The following is a 13,078-nucleotide window of genomic DNA, read 5'->3' as shown; positions in this document are numbered from 1 at the left end:
AGACACACTGGGAGCTGCTCCCAGTCCATGTGGTGGGTCGAAACTCTCAGGATCACAGCACAGGCCGTGTGTGTCCCGGCTTCCTCGGCACAGTGCAGAGCTCGGCTGCTGCTTGTGCTGGAGCACGGGTTTCCCCAGGTAAAGGCTCTGCCCTGGGCTGCTCCAGCTGTCCCCAGGGTGCTGGGTGACAAGGTGGACACTCGCCTTCCCAGGGCACGGGTGGCAGCATGAGGTACGTGGCTGTGAGCAGGAAAGCAGTTAGGGCACCCCAAAGCCTGGCACCACTGGCCACTGGCCCTCCCTGCTGCCTGCTCCCCGGCTTTGTCCTGCTCTGGGCATGGGGAGGGGGATTTCACCTGCCCAGAGGTGTCTGTCATTGAGCCAGCGCCCGTGGGGGACATGGCAGTGGGGTACCCCAGCACGGGATGCCCTGGGGCTCTCCCTGCCGGCACCTTCTGCTCCTCTGATGGGGTCGGGAAGGGGCTGGGACACTGGGTGTGATCCCACTTCAGCCTGGGTGCTGGGCTGGGCAGGGCACACCGTACTGTGGGGCTGAGCTTCCAAAAAACTGCCCACCCTAAACTGCCCAGCTCCTTTGGGAAGATGACTCTTGGGGCCATCGAGCAGGTTGACTGCCCCTTGGAGCAAGGGTGGGCTGTGCAAGGGGACAGTGAACCATGTGCTGCCCTTCCCTACAGCTCTCCCTCTCCTTTTACTGCCCGCTGTAGCGTGCCTATGGGCTGTATGTCAGCGGATCAGCTCTCTCACAGGGGCTGCTGCCCTTGTGTGTCCTCAGCCGTGTGATGAGCTGTGTGCTGGTCAGTTACTCACGTTTGGTAAAAACTCCAGTGGTTAAATTGTCAGGATAATCACAGGGCCAAACATCCTGATGCTGCCAGGGGAGGCTGGAGAGCTGGGGAGGCTCCACCAGTGCCAGGACACAGAGATAAGGATGGATGGAGTGTGGAGGAGGGAAAGCAAACTGCAGTGAGAAGGGGTCTGGGTGTAAAACACCGACATCAGGCGCGGCAGCGTGTGACAGAAACCCAGCTGCTTTCCAGCTCCACTTTGCAACAACGAGTTTATTGGGGTGCTTCAAAAAAAGAGAGAGAGAAAAAGAGAAGAGCAGACTGAAAAGATGCAGAGACCTCCCTACCACATGCTCTATGCCGAAGGTATGAAACCAAAACTACACTGGACACTGAATCTGTTGCTGTCACCGCAGCTGCACCGGGAGGTGGTACTTGCAAGTGCTCGGGGCGAGGTGACACAGGACCCGAAGGAGACCCAGGAGAGTGGCAGCAGTGGGTGTGATGGAGCCATGGGGTGCCCACCCCTGCCTTCTGATGCATGCAGCCTAGGACCTGCCATTGTCCCCCTTCCCCAGCACAAGAGCAGCCGCCTGCCCGCGGCACCGATGCAGCGTGCTGGCTGCCCGCCCGTGTCCCAGGTAACACCTCCTGCCCTCTCCTCGCGCGCTTCCCACAACCAGCATCCCCTCTGAGTCCCTCCTCCTTGTCATCTCCAGCTCTCACCGGTCCCGCAGGCTGGGTGGGTGGGGAAGAGGAGGGAAGGGGGTGGGAGGCAGCAGGGTTTCTTTTGGCCGAGGCAGCACCTCTCCCCACCCAGCCCACCTGAGTTTCCAGCCGGTGCCGTTGCTGCCAGCACCTTCCTCCCGGCCCCGGGCGGCCGGCTCAGCACACGGAGCAGCTGTTGGTCTTGTTCATGGGAGGCCTCAGCGCCTGCTCCTTGGGCAACGTCTCCCTCCTCTTGCAGAGCGCGGGGCTGAGCCGGCTGGGCAGGTTGGCTTGCTGCAGCAGCTCCCTGAAGACCTCCAGGACGTTCTCGTTGTCCTTGGCTGACGTCTCCACGAAGCGGCTGTTCCAGTCCAGCTCCACCAGCGACAGGGCATCCTCCGCTGGCACCTGCCGCTCGCCGCCGCTCTCTGCCTTGTTGCCAACCACCACGATGGGAGGGAACTTGTCTTCCTTCACCTCCAGGATCTCCTCTCGCAGGCTTTTGACGCTCTCAAAGGACTCGGCGTTGTCTACGGCGTAGACCAGGGCGAACGCGTCGCTGTTCTGGATCGAGAGCTTCCTCATGGCTGGGAAGGAGTAGCTGCCGCTGGTGTCCAGGATTTCCACCTTGACCGTGGCCCCGCTCACCTCGTACTCCTTGCTGTGCAGCTCCTCCACCGTGCGCCGGTGCTTGGGCTCGAAGGTGTCCATCAGGAAGCGGCGGATGAGGGCTGTCTTGCCCACGCCGGCGGCGCCCAAGAAGACCAACCGCACGTGGTTCTTCTCCTTCACCACCAGGGACATGGCTGGGCGCAGAGGGGACGGGATGCTCCGCAGCTGGTGCTGGCCCCACCGGCGTCCCTGGGTGGCCGCAGCCCCAGCGTCCCGTCCGTCCTCTCCCCTGCGCTGGCTCAGTGCAGCCAGCAAAGTTTGGTGCCACCTCCCTGCGAACTTCTGCAGGCTGTTCTGCCGCGGACGCGACAGTCCCCAAGTCCAGCTCATCTTTTATCCTGGTTCCTCTCTGCCATGTGGTACCAGGCTGTCCAATCTCTGTGGGTTGAGGATGCTGAAGGAGGGAGGGCAGGGAGGGAGGAGAGCAGGGCGCTCCGGGCCAATCCGCGGAGCGCAGTCCTGGAAAGCCACTCCAGCCCTGGAGAGCACCGCGCTACGTTGCACATTGCACTTGCATCGCTCACCGCTGCGGGTAGTGCTGGGGAGCCGGCTGCTGCGTGAGCCGGCCTGTCCTTTTATCCTCCCTGGAGATTGCCCTGGTGTGGGCTTGCTGGCAGCAGGGGAGCTCGGTGGGGTCCCCTGCCCGTTGGGTGGCTCATGGCCAGACATGGCAGAGGCTGCCCAGTGTCACCCGCAGCCTTTCTTTGTGCTTATTTGGGGCTGGAGGCTCGTTTGCGTCTGGGGTCGCTGCAGACGTGCCCAACTCTTCTGTGAGCACATGAAACATCAGACCTGAGGGGGAAACCATCCCGAAACCCGTGCGTCACAACCGCCCCACTCAGCTGTCAGTTACTCTGTGATCCTGTGAAATATTCAACCTGGGGGGAAAACAAACTCTCCCTGCACACGATTCATCACCATCTCCACGAGCAGACGCTGAGCAGCCGTGGGGAGGAACGCTGGCCCTGACCCCACCTCAGCAAAGCTCTGACCCAGACAGGCTGGGTGATCGATGGGGTGGAGATGCATGTCAGTCCCTGTCTCTGCATGGATGGGCATCGCCTCTGGAGGCAGCTGAGGTGCAGGTTGCCCCGTTGGGGTGTGTGGCCTCAGCAGGCACTGTCCCTATTCCATGCCAGGGTTGCCTCAGAACCTGATTTGTGCCAAGTGTGAACACAAAAGGGAACGTGCCCAAAAATAAAAATGAGTTTGTACCCTAAATTTGTGCAGGGTGGGGGGTGGGGGGGTATTTTCTGGCTTTGGACCAGCTTTCCCAGCTGCAATGCAGTCGGTTTCCTTCCCATTGCAGTACCCCTTTCAGCATTCCCTTCTGGCTGAATTTATTGTGGTGCTTTTCAAACACCCTTTTCCCCAGAACTACCCCTACCTCAGTGGGCCCGAAGCCAGGAGAAGGGCTGGGGGAGCAGAGGGTGCTGTTGAGTGAAGTCAGGATTACATCCTGGCACCTGGTGTGCCATCATCATCAGTGGGAATGAAGAACCACCGATGGTGAGGAAGCAGGGCACGAGGAGTAATCTCACCCCAGGTTTGGAAGCTGTTTGAAGCCAAACCCCATTTTTTTTCCAATTACAGAAGAATAGGTTTAATGTTTCCTTGTGCTTAGACAAACACAGTGATGGAGGTTTTGAGGGAGGAGGTGAAAGGGGTTGGGGCTGGCCATGGTTCCTCCTAGCTGGCTGTGTGGAGCTCCTCTCAGGAGGTGCTGGGGGTGGTGTGATGCCCTCGCTGCTGCTCCCCTTCCCAGTGCTCCATTCCAAAGGGCCTCGACACATGGATCTGTCCAACCTCACAACACCCAGTGGCTCTCTTACAGGACCAGAAATGGTGCCCAAGGTGAAGAGGGAACCCATGGCAGGAGGGAACGGGGACCCCAGTCTCCAAGTCCCCCATCCTGGCTCTCAACCACCCCAGTGCCTACCAGCACCTTGCAGGGATGGAGCCATGAGCTGGTGGCCGTGCTGGGAATGCTGAGCAGCAATACCAGCCACAGAGGGTTTCCCAAATTGTGGCTAAGGAGGTGATCCTGGTGCCATGGAAGCCAGCACTGGGTCACTGCTCCACCACTGTCAGCAGCCTGAGTCACTTCTGCTTGAGCAGATGTCCCCATCATGGTCTGGCTGGGGTGAGGAGCTGGGCTCTGCCAGACAAAGAGATGAGTAGCAGATATGAAGCTCCCGTGCCTGGGTGCTGCAGCCACTCACACGCAGCCCGGCTCTGTGCACCCCCCCAGTGATTTTTCACATCAGTTGTCTCCCCTTCCTTCTCACATCTGTGCTGCTATGGTTACCGAGAGCCCGAAAGGTTTTAAATCTCCCTCAGAGCAACGGAGGATTTCAGGGATAATCTTGTTAAGAGATGAGCAATGAATATTTCCAAAGGCCTTTTCCACGAGTGTCTCGCGCTGTGTTAGCTGATGGCTGCTGACAGCAGGGAAAGCAGAGCACGGAGGGGCCAGGCACCAGGAAGGGAAGAAACTGGAGGAGGATGGATGCAGCGACTTGTTTTCCTCTGCAGCCTTTTGTGACCAGCACAGTGTGCCCAAGAGCCGTATTTTCGAGGGGAGCTTGGACAACTTGGCTTGGGTCAGGTGTTAGAAAGTGTGTCCCCCCTTTGGGGGGGTCTCTGGGGGCCCTTGGAGATGGGGATGCTTGTGGATGCATCCCACAGAAAAGCCCTTCAGCCTGTGAGCCGTGTGTCGGTCTGCAGGGGAGTGGAGCTGAGATGGCTCTTGGCTGCAGTGGGGCTGTGGGAGCGGCCAGGATCCATTCCCAGTGCCTTTAGTAACTGGGGTGCAGTGGTGGGTGCTGGGCTGAGGGCATCTGTGGGGACTGGAGCGTGGTGGGGACAAAGCCTCTGCCATGGGAGAGGGAGCGTGACGCCCTGCTGAGGGAGGGAGGGAACAACCTGCCTGTGAGGGAGCAGGGAGGGAGAGTGGCCCTGGGCTGCTGGCAGGGACGAGCATGGGCAGGTGAAGGGATGGCAGTGCTGGGCAGGAGCTGGGATGGGGCAGGAATGAGCTGGGGGAGGACAGGGCAGTTTTGGGGCAAAATGCTGGGAAATGGGGTTCTACTACCCTTTGTGGGCTGGCAGGGGAGAGCTGGGGAGCTGTAGCAGATGCAGGGACCAGGGGAGGCACAGGGAGGAGGGCAGGGGAGCTAAGGAAGCCCGGAGCGATGTTCTCCAGCACCACACTGGAGCAGCCAGTGCTGGGCATTGCTCCAGTCCCAGACACGGTGTCCCAGTAACCTGTGCTGCCCAGTAAGCAGATCAGCACACTGTGGGGTGAAGTGTTGGGAGCAGCTTGCCTTGCCCATTGCTCACAGGCAGTGAAGCAGCATGACAAATGGTGGTGGCAAATGGGTTTGCAGCACCCTGATGTGTTCCCAGGAGTCTGGGCCAACTGCTGAAGCTGATATATGGCTCCTCAACGGGGTGCCCCAGCACCCCTGCCTCTGCACCCCATCCCAGCACGTGGAGGAAGCACAGGCAGCCTGTGCCCGCAGGATGCCTCCAGCCCCCACCACCCACTTGTGCCTCTGCCTGCTGTTTCTGCCCATGGTTAAATTCATGGTGTACGTGAGGGCGGCTGTGTTTTCACCGGGGCTTTCTGGTGCTCCAGCTGAGGAGGTGAGAAGGAAGCAGAGGGTGATGAGAGCATCCCCACTGAGCAGCGTGTCCCCCAGCCACTGTCATCACCGCAGGCAGAAGCCTGGAGTGGTGCAGCATCGCTTCTCCCACCGGGAATGAGCTCTGGATGGGTGACTGGGAAAGGTGGAGAGGGGAGGGGAGTGCTGGTGGGTGAGGCAGGTCCTCACCCCGGTGTGGGGGACACCCCGCCGCACAGGAGAAGGTTCAACCTGCCTCTGCCGGAGATTAAATCCCACCGGCCTTTGCTTTAGCGACAGGTGAGAGGAGAAACCTGACCCTCTCCGGCTTCCGCCCCCACTTGGAAGAGGAGCCGCGGCCCTGGCTGCTGCATAGATGGATCAGCCGTACGTGGGGCTCCGTGCCGCCTGTCTGGAACAGCGTGTCGCTGGAGGGATCCTGTTCCCAGCGCCGGCGGGGCCGCCGTGGGGTACGTGCCACCCCCCCGAGCAGGGCACGCCTGCGGCTCGGCCCTGTCCTGGGGGCACATGGGGGTGATGGGCCTGGAGAGGGTCGTGTTGACCCCAGCTCCTGCCCCGCTGCCTCCCTGCTGTGTAGTGACTTCCCCCCCCAGCGCCAGACAGGGTTAATGAAGGGCTGTAATCGCATGGCAGCACGGGGCCAGTGTCTGTGAGGGCTGAGGTCTGCCCGTAGCCCCAGATGGGCACCAGTGAGGAGAGGACATGGGGTACCCCAGCACCAGTGAAGGAGGGACTGGAAGAGATCCCTGGGGCCATCACCAACGCCCTCAGGGGAATGGAGCTTCCCCTGGGGTGGGGCTGAACCGACAAGGGGAACGGAACCTCCCTGGGCTTGTAGAAACCAATGCCAGATGCACAGCCACCAGGGAGGGTGCCCAGCCCCGCTGTCACAGCCACGGCAGCACAGGGGTGAGGGGAAGCTCACCCTGGCACAGACGCTCCCCAGCTCATCCCTCCTCTGGATATCCAACCTCTTCTGAAAGAGGTCATCTCAGGTTGGTAAACCCAGCTTGAGCACAGCCCCATTACCTGCTGCAGCCCCTGTACCCCCTACCGAGGGGGCCAAGGGACCTGTTCCAGCGCCAGTGCTGTGGAGGGGCAGGGAGCCCGTGGACAGCCTGTACTAGACAACCCCAGGTAACAAAATCTAGTCTCCTGTAAACAAATGCCTTGCTGAGGACTAAAGGGATTTAGCACAGCTGTTCTGCAGCATGGAGGAGTTTCTATAGCATCTCTTATCTCGCCCTGGACGGGATTATTAGCTGGACCGAGGCGCTCGCCTCTCTTTAGGCCACCGACACGGCTTTTCCTGGGGTGACACAGGGTGACACAGGGTGACAGGCTCCACAGCAGCACTTTCGGGCCATCAAGAGGTGAAACGTGTGATGCTGGGGTCTCAGACGTGTGTCTGCTGCCCCAAGATGCTGTGCAGGAGCAGGGGTGCAGCCCAGCCCCTTCCCTGGCAGGCTGTGGGGGTCCCTGTGGTCCCAGTGCTTGGCTCTGTGTTTCATGGGCACCCCCAGCTTGCCATGCAGCCAGACCAAACCCCCCATCTGCCCTTAGCCACCCATCTCAGGCTGAGGCTGCTGGGGACGCTGCAGCCACCGTCACGTCTCCCCTCAGACCCCAGGCCCCGGGCTGCCGCTCCCGTCCCCGCGCGGCGTTGGCCGCCAGGCCTGCCCTGACCCGTGCCTCAATGTGCCCAGCGCTCTGCGTCACGCCCCGCTGCAGCGAGGCAGGCAGACGTGACGCTCTCGCCCTGAAAACTAACTGCTGCTTCAGTTATTTATTTCAAAATCCAGAGTGCAGGGAAATGTCAGGCTGGAAACACCCCGCGGTGAGGCCGCCCGCCCGGCAGGGCCCAGCATGGCCGCCTCCCCCAGCTCTGCGGCCTTCGCTCCCTGGGCTTCCACGCCACGGTGCTCGACCCTCTCCCCAGTGATACCTTCTCCTTAACTAAAATAAACCTTTACATCACAAAGCAGAAATGACCTCAGTGTTGTCCCAGAGCTGAGCTGGGTTTTGCTATGGCCAGGCTGCTCTGGCCTTTCCAGGGCACTTGCAGGGATGGGTCTGGCAGGAGGGAGGGTTAAACCCAGAGTCAGGTTTTCACTCCTTTCACGAGGGAGCTCGGTGTTCCCTCTGTGTGGGTCCCACAGCCTGGGCTATGTGTCCCCCACTCTGGTGTCCCTCCAGCTGGGGTGCGGTGATGGGGTGGTGGCAGCCGCACCCTCCATCTCCCCCCCAAACCTCTCCCTCCTCTGGTTTGGGTCCAGAGAAGGGAACATCCACATCCACCCAGTCCCCACTTTGTCCCCCGCTCCCCAGCCACCCTCTCGCCGTCACCCTAAGAGCTCCTGACACTGCCGCTGTCTCCTGTGCCGGGGGCTCTGGCGCAGCCTCAGCCCGTCAGGACATCTCATGTTCCAGATGTATTTCCTGTCTCTGAGCATCAGCCATGGCCCAGGGGCACCGTCCCGCTGAGCTCAGCACACCCAGCTCTGTGTTTCTTCCCAAACTTGAGCTCTCCCAGTTTCTTCAAGTTGATCCTGTCTGGAAGGCTGCAAACTGGTACCGGTGAGCTGTGAAGTGGCATCTTCCCCTCGGTGCCTGTGATGCTGCTGTGGGCTCTGCCCGGCCCCAAAGTGTGAAGTGGCATCTTCCCCTCGGTGCCTGTGATGCTGCTGTGGGCTCTGCCCGGCCCCAAAGGCCACGTCTTGCCCTGTTTCAGAACATCCTGGGTAAAGCAGTGGCCAAGCTGAAAAGGTTTCCTTCGGAGGTGGTTGCCAGGGGGTCCCCTGTGTGAGCAGAGGCGTGTGGGGCTGTCCCCAGCAGGGCACACTGCTGGCTGAGCTGGGGGGATGCTCTGGCAATAAAAGACAAAGAACCCAAAAACATGTTTGCACGAGGGGAGTGGAGGGCAGGGGACGTGTTGTGAGCTGATCTGCTGGCTGGCTGGGCACAGAGTGGGACGGGGGGTCCCCTTCTCCGCAGGGCCAGAGGGCAGGGGTGCAAACCATGGTGTCCCCCAGCATCAGTGCCCTCCTGGGCAGAGCTCAGTGGCTCCAGGGTGGCTTTGAAGATCAGGGACAACATGCACTTGGCTTCCATCAGCCCCTCTGGCATCAGTGTGACACAGAGCTGGGCTGGCAGCGGGAAGACACCCCGTGCAGCTGCTTTATGCTCAAAATCAGGTCTCGTTTTTGTCAAGGCCACTGTAAGTTCAGCAGCACCGGGAGGGGATGCTGATACAGCAGCAGGTTTTGAAGACCCCTCCACAGCTCCCAAACGGGGCTGTGCTCACCCATGGGTCGGGCAGGACCTCCCACAGCAGCGACTGGCTTTGTTTTCCTTGCGCAGTGACCTGTGGCCGTGCTCATGTTCCTCTCCTCTCCCTCCCAGTAACACCTGAAACAATTGCTCCTGTTTAACTGGAGCTGATGGATGTGGCTGTTGTGCTGATGCTGGCCAAGCTCCTTCACATTTCCCAGCAGGAACGTGGGAAGGAAAAAAAGTCCCAGCTTTCAGTCACGGGGCGAGTTCCTCAGCTCCATCCCTCTGGCCGAGTGCCACAGGCCATGGAGGGTGGATAAAACCTCTGCAGGAGCAGCTGCAAGGGGAAAACAAGGGAGGGTTTGGGGGCTCTTTTATAAGGTAAACTGAGGCAAAGAAGCACTGCTGCATTCCCTGCTCACACAGCAGTTCCTTTAAAGGGGAGGCTGAAAGTGCAAAGCTGCAGCTTGTCAGCTCTCTGCCTGTGGCTGGAGCCCAGGCAGGGCTGCGCCCAGCTCAACCTGCATATGGGGTCTTCTCCATCTTCAGCCCAAGGTCCAGCAGGGCTGTGGATACCAAGAAGAAAGTCCCCAGGCACCTCTGAGGTGCCCCCAAACGCCATGCCCTGTTGGGTGTGAGTGGTGGGGTTGTCCTGCCAACGCTCTTCGTCCTCCTGGGCAGCTGCTCACTGACAGCTCGGTGCTCAGACCCGTCTCACTTGCACCGTGGCTGCTGATGGGTACAAGTTAATGTGTGCAATTAATGAGCCACCAAGTTCACATCCCTTCCCTGCCCTCTACAAGCTGTGGAGGGGACACGGGAGGTCTGGAGCTGAGCAGCCAGGTGGGAGCAGGGGCACTGTGGGCAGCAGCATCTCTGGGCAATGCAGCATCACTGGGCAGTGCAGCATCACTGGGCAATGCAGCAATCCCTCCTCTGTGCCTTGGACATACACGAGCCTTTGCTGCTGTGAGAAGACAGAATGTCCAAGGGGAGAGATCCTCTTACCCTATACTAAAACCTCCTTCAAAGTGGTGAGACTGGGCCTGATACTGCCTGAGCCCAAGGAATGGGGATGTGGGGCTCCTGCAGGCTCAGGGGTATGAGGCAAGTGGGTTTATTTAACCAGCTCTTGCCCTGAGCATGGCAGGAGAGAGCACACGTGGCACCGCTTGGACAGCACCCAGCACCACACCAGTCCCCCCAGGCCTGATCCACACCCATTGCCAGAGGGGAAACCCAGGCTGGGTGTGTGCTGACAGCTCTGTGGGCTCAGCATTTTCCTGGGGGGGGGTGTGGAGAAGGCACCCCACAAGCTCACTACCCTGCAGCCTCCCAGCACATCACCCCCAGCCCCAAATGCCGACTCCTCCAGCGCTGCGAGGAGAGCACAGGGTGTGCTGGGAGCATCCAGCACTGTGTCTGTGCCCTTGGGAGCACCTCCCACTGACTGAGACTGTTTCAGGGTGGGTCACAGCACGTCCCCACCACCACAGCCACCTCAGACCCCCCCTGACACCCTCAGAGTCACCCCAAGCCCCCAGCTCAGCTCAGCCCAGCTCACACACATCTGTTGGAGAGGAACCGTCCGGATTGAGCCCTTCCTTGAAGGATGCTGTTTCTTGTCACTCTGTCACGTCCACGGAACACTAAGGCAGAGCCATGAAGCAGAAATGACACGTTCTGGCAGCTGACATCTCCAGGAAGGGTTTAGCATGAAGACAAACCAACCCTAGGGTGAGCTGATGTTCCCGAGCTGCCGTCCCGCCAGGCCCAGGCGGCTCCTGGTGCCCAGACACAGGGGAGGCTTTGTCCTCCATCCACAGGACAAGTGCCAGCGGTGCAGGGCGCCCTGACACAGCCAGATGTGTGTGTTTGGCATTTCCCTGGCCCTGCTCCCTCATCAGTGGGGCTGCCTGGCCCCTGTGTCACGCTCCAGAGGGCACGGGATGTGTGCTGGTGGGGGGACAGGGGGCACGGTGAGCCTCAGACAAGCATCTGCTCCGACCCACAGGTAGACATGGGGTAAGAGGGTCCTTGGAGGCTGTGTCCAGCAGTGAGTGGGGGGATGGTGTTGGCACACACACAGCTCGTGTGTGGTGGCTGCAAAACAAAGCCAGTGTTTGCAGAGCCACAGTGCCGGCGCTGAGAACGGGCTGCAGGGCTGGCCCCCTGCAAGCTTCCAGCCACTCCAGCTGCTGCCAGCTCTGTCCTGGCTGGTTAAAGCTCATCCCACCCCTCTTTTTTTCCCCCCCTTATATGTAATTTTATATATGGGGCACAATATAGGCACTATGTAAAGCTCCTGCTCCTCTTCTCACCATCCAGCACTGCGGAGGGAGTTGGAGAGGGCTGCTCTGCCCAGGGAGGGATGCTGCTCTGGGGCTCGTGGTGCTTTGCTGCTGGGTCCCTCCCCAGTTTGGAAGGCTTTAAGAAACCTCCTTGCAAAGCTGCTGGCAGAGAGGGGCTCTAGGAGCTTAGGAGAAGCACTCGCATTGTCAGGGGGGCTTAAACTCACCACCCAGCCCCCCTGCTGCAGCCTGGCCCTCTGCCCTCAGCTGGGCACTTGCTCCAGGGCTGGAAACACGTCCTTCTGGCAGCACTTTCCATGGAGCTGTGAGCCGTGGCCAGCCAGGATGTGTGCCTGTGCCCTCCCTGAGCCAGGAGCCAGAACCCTGGGGGATGAAGGTGGCAGCTCTGCAGGTCCCTGCTGCAAGCGCCTCTCCCCCAGCCTCCTCCAGCGAGCACTGACCCCAGCAGCACCTCCCGGCCTCTGCGGGGGCATCACAGGCGCTGGCAGCTTGTGACGTTGCTGGGCTGACTCAGAGCCCTGGGGTCCTGCCTGCTGCATCCCTGCCTGTCCCTGCCTGCACCACATCTCCACGCTCTCTCTCTCTCTCTGGGGGGGGGGTTGGCACCCATGTGCCAGATGTCACCCCCGCAGCATCTCCCTGACCTGGTCTCTTCACCTGCCAGTCCCTCCCAGGGGGGGTTAAGGGCTGCTCCTGGGCTGGGCTGGGTGAGTGCACGGCTGCAGCTCCATGGCTGTAGGGCCATGAACCTGTCACAGCTTTCCAAGAAGCCAGTGCTGTGTCACCCACTGACCTGCTTCTCACCCACTCTTAACCCGTGTCTTCCTCCTGCAGCTCCACAGCAGGCTCTGTGCAGGCTCCTTGCCAGTCACAGCATCCAGTCCCCATCCCAGCATGTCCTGCTTGGGAGGTCCTGCAGGACCAGGAGGGGTGGGTGGGCTGGATGGGTGCAGCTGCCTTCACACCAGTGCTCCCCGTGGCCATACTGGTCCCACTGGGGACACACCTCCGGCTCTCACTGTGTGCCAGACACCACTCAGGCTGTGCCTGTGGGTTGGGATGCTCCAGCTCCAACATCCTGGGGAGCTGCACCCACTGCTGCTTGGGAAGATCCTGCCTTGTCCCAGGGGGTGGGGAGGAAAGCTCTGGAAAAGTGCCCTTGCCCCATGGAATTTGCCCTTCCTCCTCCTCCTCCTCAGCTCTTGCTCCTCTCTCCCACACCACACAGCACTGGGTATCTGCAAGGAGGGTTGCTGGGTGCCATCAGCTGCCAGAGACCAACAGCACTGGGAGCCCTGAACTGCCCAAACCTGAGCCCTGCGAGGAGGAGGAGGGTCCAAAGCAGGTCTGGAGCTCCTGGAGCAGCTCCCACTCTTGTGCTCCTGGGGTGCTGAGGGCCCTGGGGGACACGGGGGGCTGCAGCAGGGCTGGGGTTGGGGCTGGAAGGGGGAGCGTTACTGGGAGGGCTGGAGGGGCCCAGCAGCCCATGGCTGCTGGCAGTGGGGTGACATCTCCCCTCCAGTGCCAGGCTGCTGTCCCCATGCCAGCCCCCAGGAGAGCTCCCAGGGCCCTTCCTGCTTCACTTCTTGTTATGTTCTTGTGAAGGACAAATAAACAAGCGTGGCTGTGGCTGCCCAGAGCTGGCTCAGGGCATCAG

At 60.7% G+C, this 13,078-nt stretch overlaps 1 protein-coding gene across 1 annotated transcript; it reads right to left on the bottom strand.

The window, feature by feature from the left end:
- Positions 1-1,694: 1,694 nt before the first annotated feature.
- On the bottom strand, positions 1,695-2,321 carry LOC311199567 (GTP-binding protein Rhes-like; the record flags this gene model as incomplete). The annotated part of the gene is made up of 1 exon (XM_084273686.1): positions 1,695-2,321. The coding sequence occupies one exon, from the start codon at positions 2,319-2,321 to the stop codon at positions 1,695-1,697; it is 627 nt and encodes a 208-aa protein (XP_084129812.1).
- Positions 2,322-13,078: the final 10,757 nt, after the last annotated feature.

This window comes from Gallinula chloropus (assembly GCF_964237585.1).
Source record: "Gallinula chloropus genome assembly, chromosome: 20".
Classification (NCBI taxonomy): Eukaryota; Metazoa; Chordata; class Aves; order Gruiformes; family Rallidae; genus Gallinula; species Gallinula chloropus.
This window is presented reverse-complemented; position numbering and strand designations above follow the sequence as displayed.